At 42.0% G+C, this 14871-nt stretch overlaps 1 protein-coding gene across 1 annotated transcript in view; it reads left to right on the forward strand.

Moving 5' to 3' along the window:
* Positions 1-5672, forward strand: part of NDC80 (NDC80 kinetochore complex component) — a 54346-nt gene extending 48674 nt beyond the window's left edge. The window contains exon 17 of the mRNA XM_067699585.1: positions 5233-5672. Within this exon, the coding sequence (XP_067555686.1) occupies positions 5233-5370 (138 nt within the window). The 3' untranslated portion in view covers positions 5371-5672. The remainder of the gene's footprint in view (positions 1-5232) is intronic.
* Positions 5673-14871: the final 9199 nt, after the last annotated feature.

Genomic DNA, 14871 nt, shown 5'->3' on the forward strand with positions numbered 1-14871 from the left:
ACCAAGCCCAAGACTGGGGGAAGGAAGGATTTATGATTACTTGCAACACATAAGGAGAACACCAGGGATCTTTCCCAAAGCAGTGTCTCCCCAAACAGCAAAGCTGGGGAAGTTTTAAGCTAAGGGTATATACATATTCATGAAGGGGCTTGGGCAGTCCACAGAGTCCAGACTTCACTTGCTTCAAGCCACAAGTGTCAGAAAAGGTCAACATCATCGTCCCTTAGGTTCCAGTTGATCTGAACGTTGAGCACTTCAGGCTAATGTTCCACATTGAAACAGAACTGGAAGTCTTTACAACAGATAAAATACCTTTGCTATTGTTATTTCTCTTGTCTGATAACAATTTGTTTCTGCATTCTTCTGTTCCCTTAAGATCATTAATTACTGAGACCTGTTCAAGGGCAAGCACTGAGGCCAGGCTTAGATCACAAAATGACTTTGGCCAAAAATCGTTTCTCTTATGTCCAGAAAGCCATGCCTGATTTTCTTTCTATATTCTGTTTTGTGTGTGTGTGTGTGTGTGTGTGTGTGTGTGTGTGTGTGTAAATGTCTTTTTTATATTCTATGTGTGTAAATGTCTATTTTATATTCTAAATATTACTAAGACCAGTGTCAAAGAGTGTACTGGTTATGTTTTCTTCTAGGAGTTTTATGGTTTCCAATCATCCATTTAGGTCTTTAATCCCATTTTGAGTTTGTTTTTGTATTGAATATATGGTGTTAAAATGTTCTAATATCATTCTTTTACATGTAGCTGCCCAGTTTTCCCAGCACCACTTAATGAAGAGACCATCTTTTCTCCAATCTATATTCTTACTTCCTTTGTCATAGATTAATTGCCAATAAGTACATGGGTTTATTTCTGGGCTGTCTATCTGTTCCATTGATCTATGTGTCTGTTCTTGTGCTAGTACCATACTGTTTTGATTACTGTATCTTTGTAGTGTAATCTGATGTCAGGGAACATGATACTTACAGCTCTGTTCTTTCTCAAGGTTTTTTTTGGCTATTTGAGGTCTTCCGTGTTTCTGTACAAATTTTTAAATTATTTGTTCTAGGTCTATGAAAAATGCAATTGATAGTCTGATAGGGATTGCATTGAATCTGTAGATTGCCTTGGGTAATATGGTCATTTTAACAATATTCTTCTAATCCAAGAAAATGGTATATCTTTCCAACTATTTGTGTCATCTTCAGTTTCTTTCATCAGTGTCTAATAGTTTTCTGAGTATAGGTCTTTTACCTCCTTAAGTAGGTTTATTCCTAGCTATTTTATTCTTTTTAATGCAATGGTAAATGGGATTGTTTCCCAAATTTCTCTTTGTGTTAGTTCATTATTAGTGTATAGAAATGCTATAGATTTCTGTATATTAATTTTGTAATTAAGAGGCATCCCCAAAAATGGTGCAAAAGATATTTTATATTCCTCTCTCTACTGGGTACTACAGACAGAGGTCCAGGAGATCTGACTATAGTAAGAATTCTTACCCTTAGGAAGCTTCTGCCGATTTTCCCAGGATCTCATCTGCAGACTCCGAGTGGGGTTTTAAAGTATTTTCATTTACCTTGGCTGTTCAAGGAAATAATATAGCAGTTTACCAGAAAATCCCTGACTTCTGTCAGCTCTGGGAGGGGCCCATATGGAGGCCCTCTCTTGAAGGCAGACATGGTTGCATCTGTAGGGCCATTCACTTGGCTACTTTTGTTTATGGTTTTGTAAGTCTCTTCAGAGTAGAAAGAGAGAGGATTACTAAATGAATACTCAAGTAAAGGAGGATAAAGGACAGCAGCAGGAGTTATGTCAGTCTTCTAGTCTTTTGTTTTAGGTGCCTCTTTATGTCTTTTTCGTTAGCCTTTTGTAACAAACCTTTCAATGAACTATTTTGCAATTTTGAAGCTTTTTAGAGGCTTTTGTGTACTTTTTAAGTGCACTTCTTAAATTATCTATCTAATTGGAACTTTCCTCATGATGGCCACTGTACTTTCCCCGAGGGCTGGTGGCAGTTTGGTAGGACCCTGGCCACAAATGCAGTTCGGCACACACTTCTGTCAGGCAGGCCATATTTTGGGGCTCGCAATCTGATGGTTACCAAGCCAAGCCCTCAAGACACAAAATTCCAGGTTGTCTTTAGTAAAATTTTGGCCATCTTTGTAGATATTTGTAGCTTCTGAGACCATAAGCAGGTATGTCTGAAGGTAGTGTACTTAACTCTTTTGATTTTAAGAATCTTATTTTTATTTCTATTTATTTGGTTTTTTATTTGTTAGTTTAAGGGTTTTTTTGTTTTTGTTTTTGTTTTGTGGTACGCGGACCTTTCACTGTTGTGGCCTCTCCCGTTGCGGAGCACAGGCTCCGGACGTGCAGGCTCAGTGGCCATGGCTCACGGGCCCAGCCGCTCCGCGGCATGTGGGATCCTCCCGGACCGGGGCACGAACCCGTGTCCCCCGCATCGGCAGGCGGACTCTCAACCACTGCGCCACCAGGGAAGCCCTGTTAGTTTAAGTTTTGAGGGGTATTTTGTTTGGGTTTTTAATTTGTTTTTGTAGGGGTGTTTTTTTTTGGGGGGGGAAGTTCTTCCAAGATCACCATTATAAGTAATAGCCTTTGCTTAAAACAAAATTTTATTCATCTGAGGCCTCACACTGGACCCAGTCCACCTAAATCGACCCAGTCCGATTCCAGACCCAGTTGGTTCTTAAGTTGGACCGTGTCCTACTCCAGCTGGTAACACCAGTTTCCAGTGTGTCACCTGGGGGGTGGGAAAAGGATTGAGCCAGCAAACCTCAGCAAATGGGATTGCAGACAGGGGCTCCACATAAATGGGAACTTGGAACTGCCACTAACAGTTCCCATGTGAATAGATTCTTGGGGCAGAATCAAGGGCTGGAGTTTCCAGTCAAATAGGAAACGTGTGGAAAGCCAATTATATCTGGAGCCTTGACATAAATAGAGCAGAGTTCAGAACTGAGAGGAACTTACCCACGGCCCTCAGAAACAGTGAGAAAGACAATGAACCAAAGGCTTCATGGGTACCACACCTGCATTTCTCATTGTTCCTGAGACCCTATCAGAAGTTCACTTCGGATCCCGTTGCTGCAACCAAAACTGTTAGAAAAATTCAACTGAGTAAATCTGAAGATCAGATTGGCTTTGCTCAGTGATTCATGTTTCGGGCAGCATCCTATCTAGCAAATAGAAAGGAGCTCCAAGGAGCTACAGAAAAGAAAAGGTTTTTAAAGGCAGGGTAGGGGGTGGGGGGGACAAAGAAGTCATAAATTTAAAAAGGATTATTTCAGGCAAGATGGCAAGGTCACCTCCCTTTATGGGATACAAGGTTGTTATTAGGCAGATTACCTCACTGATGCTGACCAGGAAATTCCAAAAGGACCAGTAAAGATTACGTTCCTGGGGAAGGTTGAAACTGCAATTAGGTTAGGTATTAAGTCCCTTTTAGTGACATAGGCTTAGCTCAAGTGAATCCATTTATAGCCTGTTGTTTGTTTGTTTTTTTATAAGTTTTTTTTTAATATATTTATGGACTTTTTATTTATTGATTTTATTTTTGGCTGTGTTGGGTCTTCGTTGCTGTGTGGGCTTTCTCTAGTTGCAGTGAGCGGGGGCTACTCTTCATTGCGGTGCGCGGGCTTCTCATTGCAGTGGCTTCTCTTGTTGCGGAGCACAGGCTCAGTATTCATGGCACACAGACTTAGTTGCTCCGCAGCATGTGGGATCTTCCCGGACCAGGGAATGAACCTGTGTCCCCTGCATTGGCAGGCGGATTCTTAACCAATGCGCCACCAGGGAAGTCCCAGTTGTTTCTTTTTAACATTCCTTTCTGTTAATTTTGTATAAACACAGAAAATAGTATTTCAGAAACATGAAGTCTCCCTTAGCTCCACCTTTCACATAGCTTGAAAGTTTAACAATAAAACTATTCCTCCAACCTGCTGTACAGAGCCCAAAAACTAAAATAAATTGCTAAATCTAAAATTCCTTGGTAATTTATTAGGAGATAATGTATTCCCAGTTGTGAATTGTTTAAGGGGGAAAAAAGCTCATAATATCACATTAATAGGCTTTCATTTATTTGAAAACAGAACATTTGATCTTATATCCCCTCATCTCTCCTGAATGACATGAACTGCTGCTTGCTTGCCAGTACTTTCTCTGCTTAGTGGTAAGAACTAAGAAAAGCATCCTGGAATAAATACTAGGTCAGAAAACCTAGGTTCTACCCACTTCTTCCTAGTTCAGCCACTTAGTGGCTCTATAACCTTTCATGGATCCTTTTTTAACAAGTATTGTTCATCTGAACCACAGACCAGAAAATGATTTGAGTGATTACATTTCTGGAGGTCAGAAGTCTAAAATGGTCCCTCCGGGTTGTACTCCTTCTAGAGGGTCTAGGGAGGAATCCAGTTCCTTGCCTTTTCCACCTTCCAGAGGTCACCTGCAGTCCTTGGGTTGCAGCCTCTTCCTCCATCTTCAAAGCCAGCAACACAGCATCGTCTGTCCTTTCTGAGCTCTCTTTTGTCCTTACGTCTTCTCTCTCTGACTCCCACACTGCCGATTCCCTCTTACAAAGACCGTTGTACATTGGACGCACCAGGATAATGCAGAATAATCTCCTTTTCTCAAAATCCGTTACTCAGTCACATCTTCAAAGTTCCATTTACCATGTAAGATAGCATATTCACAGGTTCTGGTGATCAGGACATGGACACCTTTGAGGAGTCAGCCTACCACACCTGGGAACAAACAAAAATTCATTAACAGTAAAATGGATAAGTAAATGTTGGTATATTCATTCAACAGAATGTTATATAGCAGTATATGAATAAACTATAGCTATATGCATTAACATGAATGAATCTCAAAATTCTGTGTGGAAAAAAAACCAAGTCATAACACATTACATTTAATATTGTTCAGTAAACATGAAGGTTAAAACCAGGTACCACTAAACTAGTATATCGTTTATATATTTAATCTGTGTGTGTGTAGTAAAAGTATAAAGAAAAGTACCTTTCAGGAGAATGGTTGTGTCTGGGAGAAAAGAGGGTATAAGATTAGGAAAGGGCACAAAAGGAGCCTGCTAGGTGGATGCAAGAGTATTCTTTTTATTCCTCTTCTTACAAATGTTATACTCTTATTTGTAGATTTCACAATTAAACACTTTAAAAGAAATTAATGTTTTTACATTAACAATTGTTAATTGTTTCCACTAGAAACATCTTGAGGAGCAGATTGCTAAAGCTGATAGAGAGTATGAAGAATACACGTCTGAAGATCTCTTGGACAATATTAGAGAGATTGGAGACAAGTATAAGAAGAAAGCTGCTCTGCTTAAGGCTTCTGATGATTGAAGATAAAATGTTGATTAAGCGAGAACTTTATTAACAGTGGAAATTTTGAAATGTCCTTTGTAGGTTTGAAAAATCTCTTAGCATATCCTATATCCCTCCTTACAATGAAGTCTCATGACCACATCTTCCCAAGCCCGTGAAATATTTTTATATCTTTTATAAATCTAGTTCATTAACTTAAGGTATGTATAACCTGAAATTATGATAACTGGTTGGACTGTTATCTTTAGTTATGAAAGACCAATTATATTATGTACCTGTAGTTAATAAACTTACATCAATAAAGTGTGTTTTTCCCATGATCTCTCTGCCTAACTTGAGATAGTTAGAAAAATAGGTATTTTGAATTAAACCAGGAGTCAGCAAACTAACTGTGGGCCAAATCTAATCACACCCATTCACTTACATACCATCTATGACTGCTTTCCCATTACAAGAGCAGAGTTAAGTGTGTGCGACAGAGATCATGTGGCCTGAAAAGCCAAAAATGTGTACTATCTGGCCCTTTACAGAAAGTTTGCCAATCCCTGGGATAAACCATACAAAGGTTGGCACTGACTGACTAAAAAACTTTCCTAATCACTTTGGACACAAAAACCCACTCCTTATCCAGAGCTAAGAAGCTAAAGTTCTTTCTGGCTTCATGCCATCTTTACTCTGAAGTAAGTAGAAGAATATGGAATGCGAGAATCAGAAGAAATAATCTTGTTTAACCCCCTCATTTTAGAGATGAAAATATATTCCTAGAGAAGTTCTGATTTACTAATGTCATGCGTCTTAGTGGTAGAAGCCACCCTGAGCTTCTTGAACCTGCGCTCAATCCTGAGTACAGCCACAGGAGCCCTGAAACATTAATGTTCTGGATGGTGAGGGAGTCATATTAGAAAGTGGGATTTTTAGACAGGTCTAAGTTGTTAGGAAGCTCCTCCTTAAATTGAACTAAAATCTGCCTCCAGTTGAATTTTCTATTCTTTTAACTTTATTCCAACTCTAATATAAGTCAGAATGAAGAACATGGTAAAATGAAACGTAAGCAATATACAGAACGGGATTCCAGCAACATTTTATGAAGAGAGGGTATTCAGCCTGACAGCGTGGAAACAAAGACAGGTCGTTGCTGGGAGATAATTAATAGGTATGGCAAGATTAATGGTTACCAATGTATTCAACAATCTTTGACTCCAACATCCAATGGAACTTGCTTCAATGTTGGAAATATTCTGCCTGCACTATCCTGTATGATACCTGCTATATGAATCTATTGTGTACTCAAGTGATGTATATGTATGACAAAATAAAGACTCAGAGCTTTGCCACTCAGAACATGGTATGGAAATAGCATCAGCATCACCTTGGAGCTTGTTAAAAATGCAGACCCTTGGCCCCACCCCAAACCTACTGAATCAGAATCTGCACCTTTTACAGTGTATTGACATAGACTGTACATATTTAAACTTTTCATTAAGTTCCAACATACATATACACTCCCATAAAATCAAAATCACAGTCAAGGTAATGAATATATCTTTTGTTTGTTTGTTTTTGTTTTTGTTTTCGCGGTACGCGGGCCTCTCACTGACGCGGCCTCTCCCATTGAGGAGCACAGGCTCCGGACGCACAGGCCCAGCGGCCACGGCCCACGGGCCCAGCCGCTCCGCGGCACGCGGGGCCCTCCCAGACCGGGGCACGAACCCACGTCCCCTGCATCGGCAGGCGGACTCTCAACCACTGCGCCACCAGGGAAGCCCTGAATATATCTTAAACCTCTAAAAGTTTCCTCGTTGCCCTTTGCAATACTTTCTCTTGCCCCTACCTGACACCTGCCTGACACCCATCCCCAGGCAAGCACTGATCTCCCTTCTATTACTATAGATTAGTTTGCATTTTCTAGAATTTTCTATAAATAGAATCATATAGTATGTACATTTGTATGGCTTCTTTCAGAAAATTGTGAGGTCCACGTTGCACTGTATATCAGTAGTTCATACTTTTTCATTGCTGAGTAGTGTTCCATTGTATGTATATATCGAGTTTGTTTATCCATGTACCTGTTGATGGACATTTGGGTTGTTTACAGTTTGGGGCTATGATAAATAAGGTCATTATGAACGTTCATGTACAGATGTTTGCATGGACATATCCTTTCATTTCTCTTGGGTAAACACCTAGGAGTGGAATGGCTAGTTCACATATGGTAGATGCATATTTAACTTTCATGAAACTTAGAAAATGTTTCCTAAAGTGGTTGTATCATATGTTCCTATCTGCAGCGTGTGAGTTGCTCACGTCCTTAACCACACTTGTATGGTTTTAGTTTAGCCATCCTAAGGGTGTATGGTTCTATCTACTGTGATATTAATTTCCATTTCCCTAATGGCCAAAGGTGTTAAGCATCATTTCATGTGCTTTTTTTTTCAACCATATATGTTTTATATATTTATTTTTCTCCCAGTCTGTGACTTGCCTTCTCATTTTCTTAATAGTGTCTTTTGAAGAACAAAAGTTTTAAATTTTGATGAGACCCAATTTATCACTTTTTTTAAAAATACTTTCTTCATTTTGTGTAGTATTTAAGGAATCTTTGCCAGCATCACTGATTTACACCTATGTTTTATTCTAGAAGTCTTATAGTTTTGACTACTAAATCAAAATCAAAAGTCAAATGTGCATTTTAGAAAGGTCTCCAAGGGGGCTTCCCTTCCCTGGTGGCACAGTGGTTAAGAATCCGCCTGCCAATGCAGGGGACACGGGTTTGAGCCTTGGTCTGGGAAGATCCTACATGCCGCGGAGCAGCTAAGCCCGTGCACCACAACTGCTGAGCCTGATCTCTAGAGCCCATGAGCCACAACTACTGAGCCCACATGCTGCAACCACTGAAGCCCGCCTGCCTAGAGCCCGTGGTTCACAACAAGAGAAGCCACCGCAATGAGAAGCCAGCACGCCACAACTAGAGAAAGTCCGCACGCAGCAACGAAGACCCAACGCAGCCAAAAATAAAATAAATTTTTTTTAAAATTACTATTAAGGGCTTCCCTGGTGGCACAGTGGTTGAGAATCTGCCTGCCAATGCAGGGGACACGGGTTCGAGCCCTGGTCTGGGAAGATCCCACATGCCGCGGAGCAACTAGGCCCGTGAGCCACAAGTACTGAGCCTGCGCGTCTGGAGCTTGTGCTCCACAACAAGAGAGGCCGCGACAGTGAGAGGCCCGCGCACCGTGATGAAGAGTGGACCCCGCTTGCCACAACTAGAGAAAGCCCTCGTGCAGAAACGAAGACCCAACGCAGCCATGAATAAATCTTTTTTTAAAAAATTACTATTAAAAAAAGTTCCCTGAGTTGTCGTATGTAGGTTAAAATTGGAGGTGCACTGCTTTAAAAGAAAAAGTCACCACTAGTTAAATATTATCCATAATGTGATACTATTTAATAGCGACTCTAGGAATGACAGAAAAATTATACTAAGTTTAACCAAAGTGATAACCTCAGCACAACTTGGGACGTGCTCAAGAGACAGAAGTGATAAATGTACTTGCACTTTTCACTTCACGTTTACCTCACTCTACACGCTTTCTTCTGAATTCCTAAGCACATGCTTATCTCCAGAAGTAACACTATTAAAGTACAATAGATGTTCCAGTTACAAGTTCCAAGAATCCTAGAGTCACAAAAGCCTTTAGATATACAAATCAACCTTCCAATCAATGAGGAACACTTCCCACAGCATTTTTTTTTTTTTTTTTTTTTTTTTTTTTGTGGTACGCGGGCCTCTCACTGTTGTGGCCTCTCCCGTTGCAGAGCACAGGCTCCAGACGCGCAGGCTCAGCGGCCATGGCTCACGGGCCTAGCCGCTCCACGGCATGTGGGATCTTCTCAGACCGGGGCACGAACCTGTGTCCCCCGCATCGGCAGGCGGACTCTCAACCACTGTGCCACCAGGGAAGCCCCCCACAGCATTTTGTAGATGGTTACCTGGCCCTCTTCTGAATACTTCGGTGATAGGACTGCTTCCAAATGGCTCGTTACTTCGAAGCATTTGATGGCTAAGCATCACTGCTTGCCTGAAAGTTCTGTCTCATATTGGACCAAAATCTGCCTTCATGTAACTTCCTCCAGTTACAACTTTTTGTCATAGAACAGCAGGGTTGTCATAGTTTCCAGTTCCACTTAGGGACATCAATTGCCTATTATTGTTTATCTTATGTTTGATCCTGTGTTTAATAAGTCAGTCTTTCCCGAATTGCTTTGATCTCTGTTATTTTACCTTGCTTTCAATGTTACTCTTTTAAGCCTTTCCTCTATAGAAATATTTTTTCTTTTTTTAATTTTGAAATAATTTGACTTTTAAAAAGTTGTAAGACTAATACAAATAACCCCCTTCACACAAATCCCCTAGCTAATATTTTATTACACTTATTTATCATTCTCTCCCCCGCCCTCCCTATTTATTTATTTAGCTAGCTAGCTGGCTCTGTATCTTGACTCACTTGTAAGTTGCAGACATGATACCCCTTTACCTCTAAATACTTCAGTGTATATTTCCTAAAAACAATGACAATTTTGTATAACCCTAAGACAATTTCAAAATCAGGAAATTAATATTGGTATGTTATTACCTAATCTACAGAACTTACTCAAATTTTGCCAGTTGTCCCAATAATGTCCTTTATTAGGATTTTTTTTCTCCTGGTCCAGGATCCAATTCAGAATCACACATTGCATTTAGTTGTCAAATCTATTTAATCTCTTTTACACTGAAAGAGTTCCTTATTCTGTCTTTGACTTTCATGACCTAGACATTTTTGAAGTGTCCAGTGATTTATAGACTGTCCTTCAATTTTTGCTTAACGTGTTCTCGTGATTAGATAAGATACGTATTCCTTGAAGGACACAACAGAACTGATGTTACATTCTTTTCAGTACATTGCATCAAAAGGTATGTGATATTTATGGTTCCATTAATGTTAACTTCAATCACTTGGTTTGGGTGGTCCGCAAGATTACTCTTTTCCCCTTTGTAATTAAGGATATGGGACTTCCCTGGCGGTCCAGTGGTTGAGACTCTGTGCTTCCGATGCAGGGGGCATGGGTTTGATCCTTGGTCAGGGAACTAAGATCCCACATGCTGCACAGCCAAAAAAAAGGAATTGGGGAGGACTATGTAAATATAATGTTTTTCATCAAGTTTTCACCTACTAGTTTCAACATCTATGTGTCTTGAATGAATTATTACTATGTTGCCAAAGAGTGATTTTTTAGAGATATAATTGACATATGATGTTTCAGGTGTACAACATAATGATTGGATATTTGTATATATTGCAAAATGACCATCACGAGTCTAGTTAACATCCATCACAAGTAGTTACAATTTTTTTTCTTGTGATGAGAACTTTTAATACCTACCCTTAGAAACTTTCAAATATACAATATAGTATTATAAACTATAACCACCATGTTGGGGGGACGAGGAACCGGCTTGGGAGCTCAGCAGGCTTCCCGGCCCCAGCAGATCACCCTCTGCTCCTCTCCCGCTCTTCCCGGAGACTCCCTCCCACCTGCCTCTCCTGATCTCCCTGGCCTCAGGGGCGCCAATCTTGTCTGGCCTCCACTTCTCCTCCCCCCTCAGCCCGCCTACGTCCTACCGGTTCACTCTGGGGTTCCTCCCGTCTCCTTGGGGGTTACAGTCCCCCACCATCGGCTGGCAGGTGCCCTAGTTGTAGGGAGATGCTAACTCTGGGTCTTCCCGCACTGCCATCTTGACTCCTCCCCCCAGATTCTTTTATATATATTATATATATGATTGATTCGCTTTGCTGTCCACCTGACATACTGTAGATCAATTAAGGTTCAATAAAAATAAATAATAATACGCCACACACACACACACACACACACACACACACACACACACACAAACAATAGGCACAGACAAAATCACTCGGCCAGTTGTTAAACAGAAGTGGTGTGATGGGGCTTCCCTGGTGGCTCAGTGGTTGAGAGTCCGCCTGCCGATGCAGGGGACACAGGTTCGCGCCCCGGTCCGGGAAGATCCCACATGCCGCGGAGCGGCTGGGCCCGTGAGCCATGGCCGCTGAGCCTGTGCGTCCAGAGCCTGTGCTCCGCAACAGGAGAGGCCACAGCAGTGAGAGGCCCGCGTACCGCAAAAAAAAAAAAAAAAAAAAGTGGTGGAATGGGTACCTGAGGGAAATGGTCATGCTGTCAGAGATGGAAGTTCTGTGTAGGTCCAGTCGCAGAGATTCCCACTTACCAAGATTGATCTAGTTACTGCTCCCTCTGAACGTGCACCGTTCAGCCACAGAGACCAACACTGAGCCCCTGATACAGCACTATCCTTGGAAGAGACCAACTGGCCACTAGGTGGCAAATTGACCACATGAAGCCCTGTCCATCCTGGAGGGGCAGCACTTCATCCTCACCAGGATCAATAGCTACTCTGAGTAAGAGTTCCCCTTTCCTGGGACTTCCCTGGTGGCGCAGTGGTTAAGAATCCGCCTGCCAATGCAAGGAACACGGGTTTGAGCCCTGGTCCGGGAAGATCCCACATGATGTGGAGCAACTAAGCCCATCCACCACAGCTACTGAGCCTGCGGTCTGGAGCCCATTAGCTACTACTGAAGCCCGTGTACCTAGAGACTGTGTTCCGCAACAAGAGAAGGCACTGCAATGAGAACCCCAGGCACCTCAACAAAGAGTAGCCCCCGCTCACCGCAACAAAGACCCGACGCAGCCAAAAATAAATAAATAAATTTATTTTTAAAATAATAGAGTTTGCCTTTCCTGCCTGTGGAGCATCAACCACACCACTATCTGGGGCTTTTGGAATTCTTGACTCATAGGCATGGAGTTCCAAACACTTAACATCTGATCAATGAAGGAAATAGAGGATTGAGCTCATGACCACGGGACACAATGGTCTATCTTGTACTGGACAATCCAGGGGACTAGTCTTCTAAATGTACAACTGAGATGCAAAGTTAGAGGAAACACTCTGAAGGGATAGGTCCCCATCCTTTAAGATACAACATATTTATGGGAATTCCCTGGTGGTCCAGTGGTTAGGACTCAGCGCTTCCACTGCGGTGGCTGGAGTTTGATCCCTGGTGGGGGAACTAAGATCCCGCAAGCCATGGAGCCCAGCCAAAAAAAAAAAAAAGATACAACATACCTATTAAATCAGAGAGCTCTGTGTAGAGCCGTGTCCCCAGTAGGAAGGCTCCATGGGACCAGGAATCAAGAGGTGGAAGCCAACGTTGTTCCACCTGCCATCCCTCCCAGTCACCCATTGAGGACTGTGTGTGTCCCATGCCCCGAGCTGCAAGGTTGAAGCTCCTGCTCCTGTAAAAGACACATTCTCCTTGTAGAAGTTGTGGTGGTGCCAGATCTTCCCCACGTCGTCCTGGTTGGTGATGATGCCCTGCTCTACGAGGTACTTCAGGATCTGGACACTGCGCCTGCTTTGGGTCCTGTCCTCCAGGTAGCTGTCCTTCTGGCCCACACCCACCATGAAACCCTGGTGTTGAGGTGCCCGAGGATGGATGGGAACACAGCTAGGGGGCATTATCTCCAGCAAAGCCAGCATCGCACATGCCAAAGACATGGTGGCTGACAAGCACAGCGATTTTCTCCTGCCTTGGATCCTCCGAGGTTGGGAGCGAAGGAGGGAGAGCCTGAGCGCAGGAGCCCTCGGAGCTGAGCTGGCTGAAGCAAGGCCACCCCGGGTTCTTTTTTTTTTTTAATTTGGTCATTTATTTGACTGTGCGGGGTCTTAGTTGCAGCCTGCGGGATCTTTTGTTGCAGCACGTGGGATGTAGTTCCCTGACCAGGAATGGAACCCAGGCCCCCTGCATTGAGAGCATGGAGTCTTAACCACTGGACCAGCAGGGACGTCCCCTAGGTTCTTAGATGCTGTGTTTTCATCATCTACAGTTTCAGTTAGTGGTTTCTTTTCGTTCAAAGAATTGTTTAAAATGGATTGAAATTTCCACATAAAAGGAGCTTTGTTGCCCTAACTTGTATTAATTTCTATTTATACCGCATGGTGACCAGAGAATGCTATCTTTACTATTTATTGTTTGCACTTTGCTGAGGTTTTTCTTTGTGGCCTAGCAGTTTTTGTGAACATTCACGGGCAATTGAAAGGAAAGCATATTCTCTTTTTTAGGATGTATTATTTGATATATCATTAATCATATCTACCTTATCAATTATATATAATTATCAATTATATTACTAAGTTTCCCATAATTTACTTATTTTTATTTACTTTATCTCTCACAGATTGAGAAAAAGAAAGGTTAAGTGATTTCGCCAAGTTCTCAATAGTAAATGGAAAAGTTCTTTAGTCAATGGCAAAACAGAATTCAGGCAGTACGATTTCAGAACCTCAGCTCTGAACTATTATGCCGCCTGACTTCTGTGGGCATTCATTAGATTTTTCTCTGTGTGTTATCACTTGGGGGTTAAACAATTTAATAGGAGGAAGAGAGATCTCCCAGGGGAACAACATGAAACCAATAAAAAAAAGGCACAGAAGTTTGTGAAGCAATTTAGAAAAGTATTGGGGAAGTCAGGTTATTCTCGGGGAAGCTGAGTAATTGTACAAAATGTAGCATTACATTTAGGGGATGTAAATGTAAATGCTACACGTAAATGTTAGGGGCAGGGTGCATGCGGTCAAACTGGGGATGGTAAGTGGCTAATATCAAGCAACTGAGCAAGTGGGGGACACGCTTCACCAACAGTCTGTAAGAGGGTTATGAGAGTGGGCTATTTTATCCCTTGCAGACCTTCCAACCTCCGACTGGGAGGATGATTATCAGTTCTGGGGCAGAAGAGTCCACCCACCAGACAAGTGCTGGGTTAAGATAAAAGGAGGGAAGGTCCTGAGTTGTTTGCCCATGAAAGGGAGGTGACAGCGCCACTGTGGTGGAGGACGGGGTGATGAATTGCTCTCCACTGGCAGGTCTTTCAACTAAGAAAGGAGAAAGATATCTGTGCTCAAGAAGCTAGTCAGAGTAGTATTCCATTGTATATATGTGCCACATCTTCTTTATCCATATATACACTACCAAACGTAAGGTAGATAGCTAGTGGGAAGCAGCCACATAGCATAGGGAGATCAGCTCGGTGCTTTGTGACCGCCTGGAGGGGTGGGATAGGGAGGGTGGGAGGGAGGAAGACGCAAGAGGGAAGAGATATGGGAACATATGTATATGTATAACTGATTCACTTTGTTATAAAGCAGAAACTAACACACACACACAAAATTGAAAAAATTAAAAAATAAAAGCTAGTCTGTTCACCGGTAGAAATGGGTCTGTCTTAGGGAAGCCTTTGGGAATTATGTCTAAAAGAGGATGCAAACAGAGCAATGTCATTATAGGGAAAAATTACTCCCTGCTTATCTTTCAGCCTCAGAAATAGAGTGTCTATTCTCTACAAATTAGAGAATAAGGTAGTTAATCCAGTGGTCTTAAGAGA

Source organism: Pseudorca crassidens, chromosome 12, assembly GCF_039906515.1.
Source record: "Pseudorca crassidens isolate mPseCra1 chromosome 12, mPseCra1.hap1, whole genome shotgun sequence".
Lineage (NCBI taxonomy): Eukaryota > Metazoa > Chordata > Mammalia > Artiodactyla > Delphinidae > Pseudorca > Pseudorca crassidens.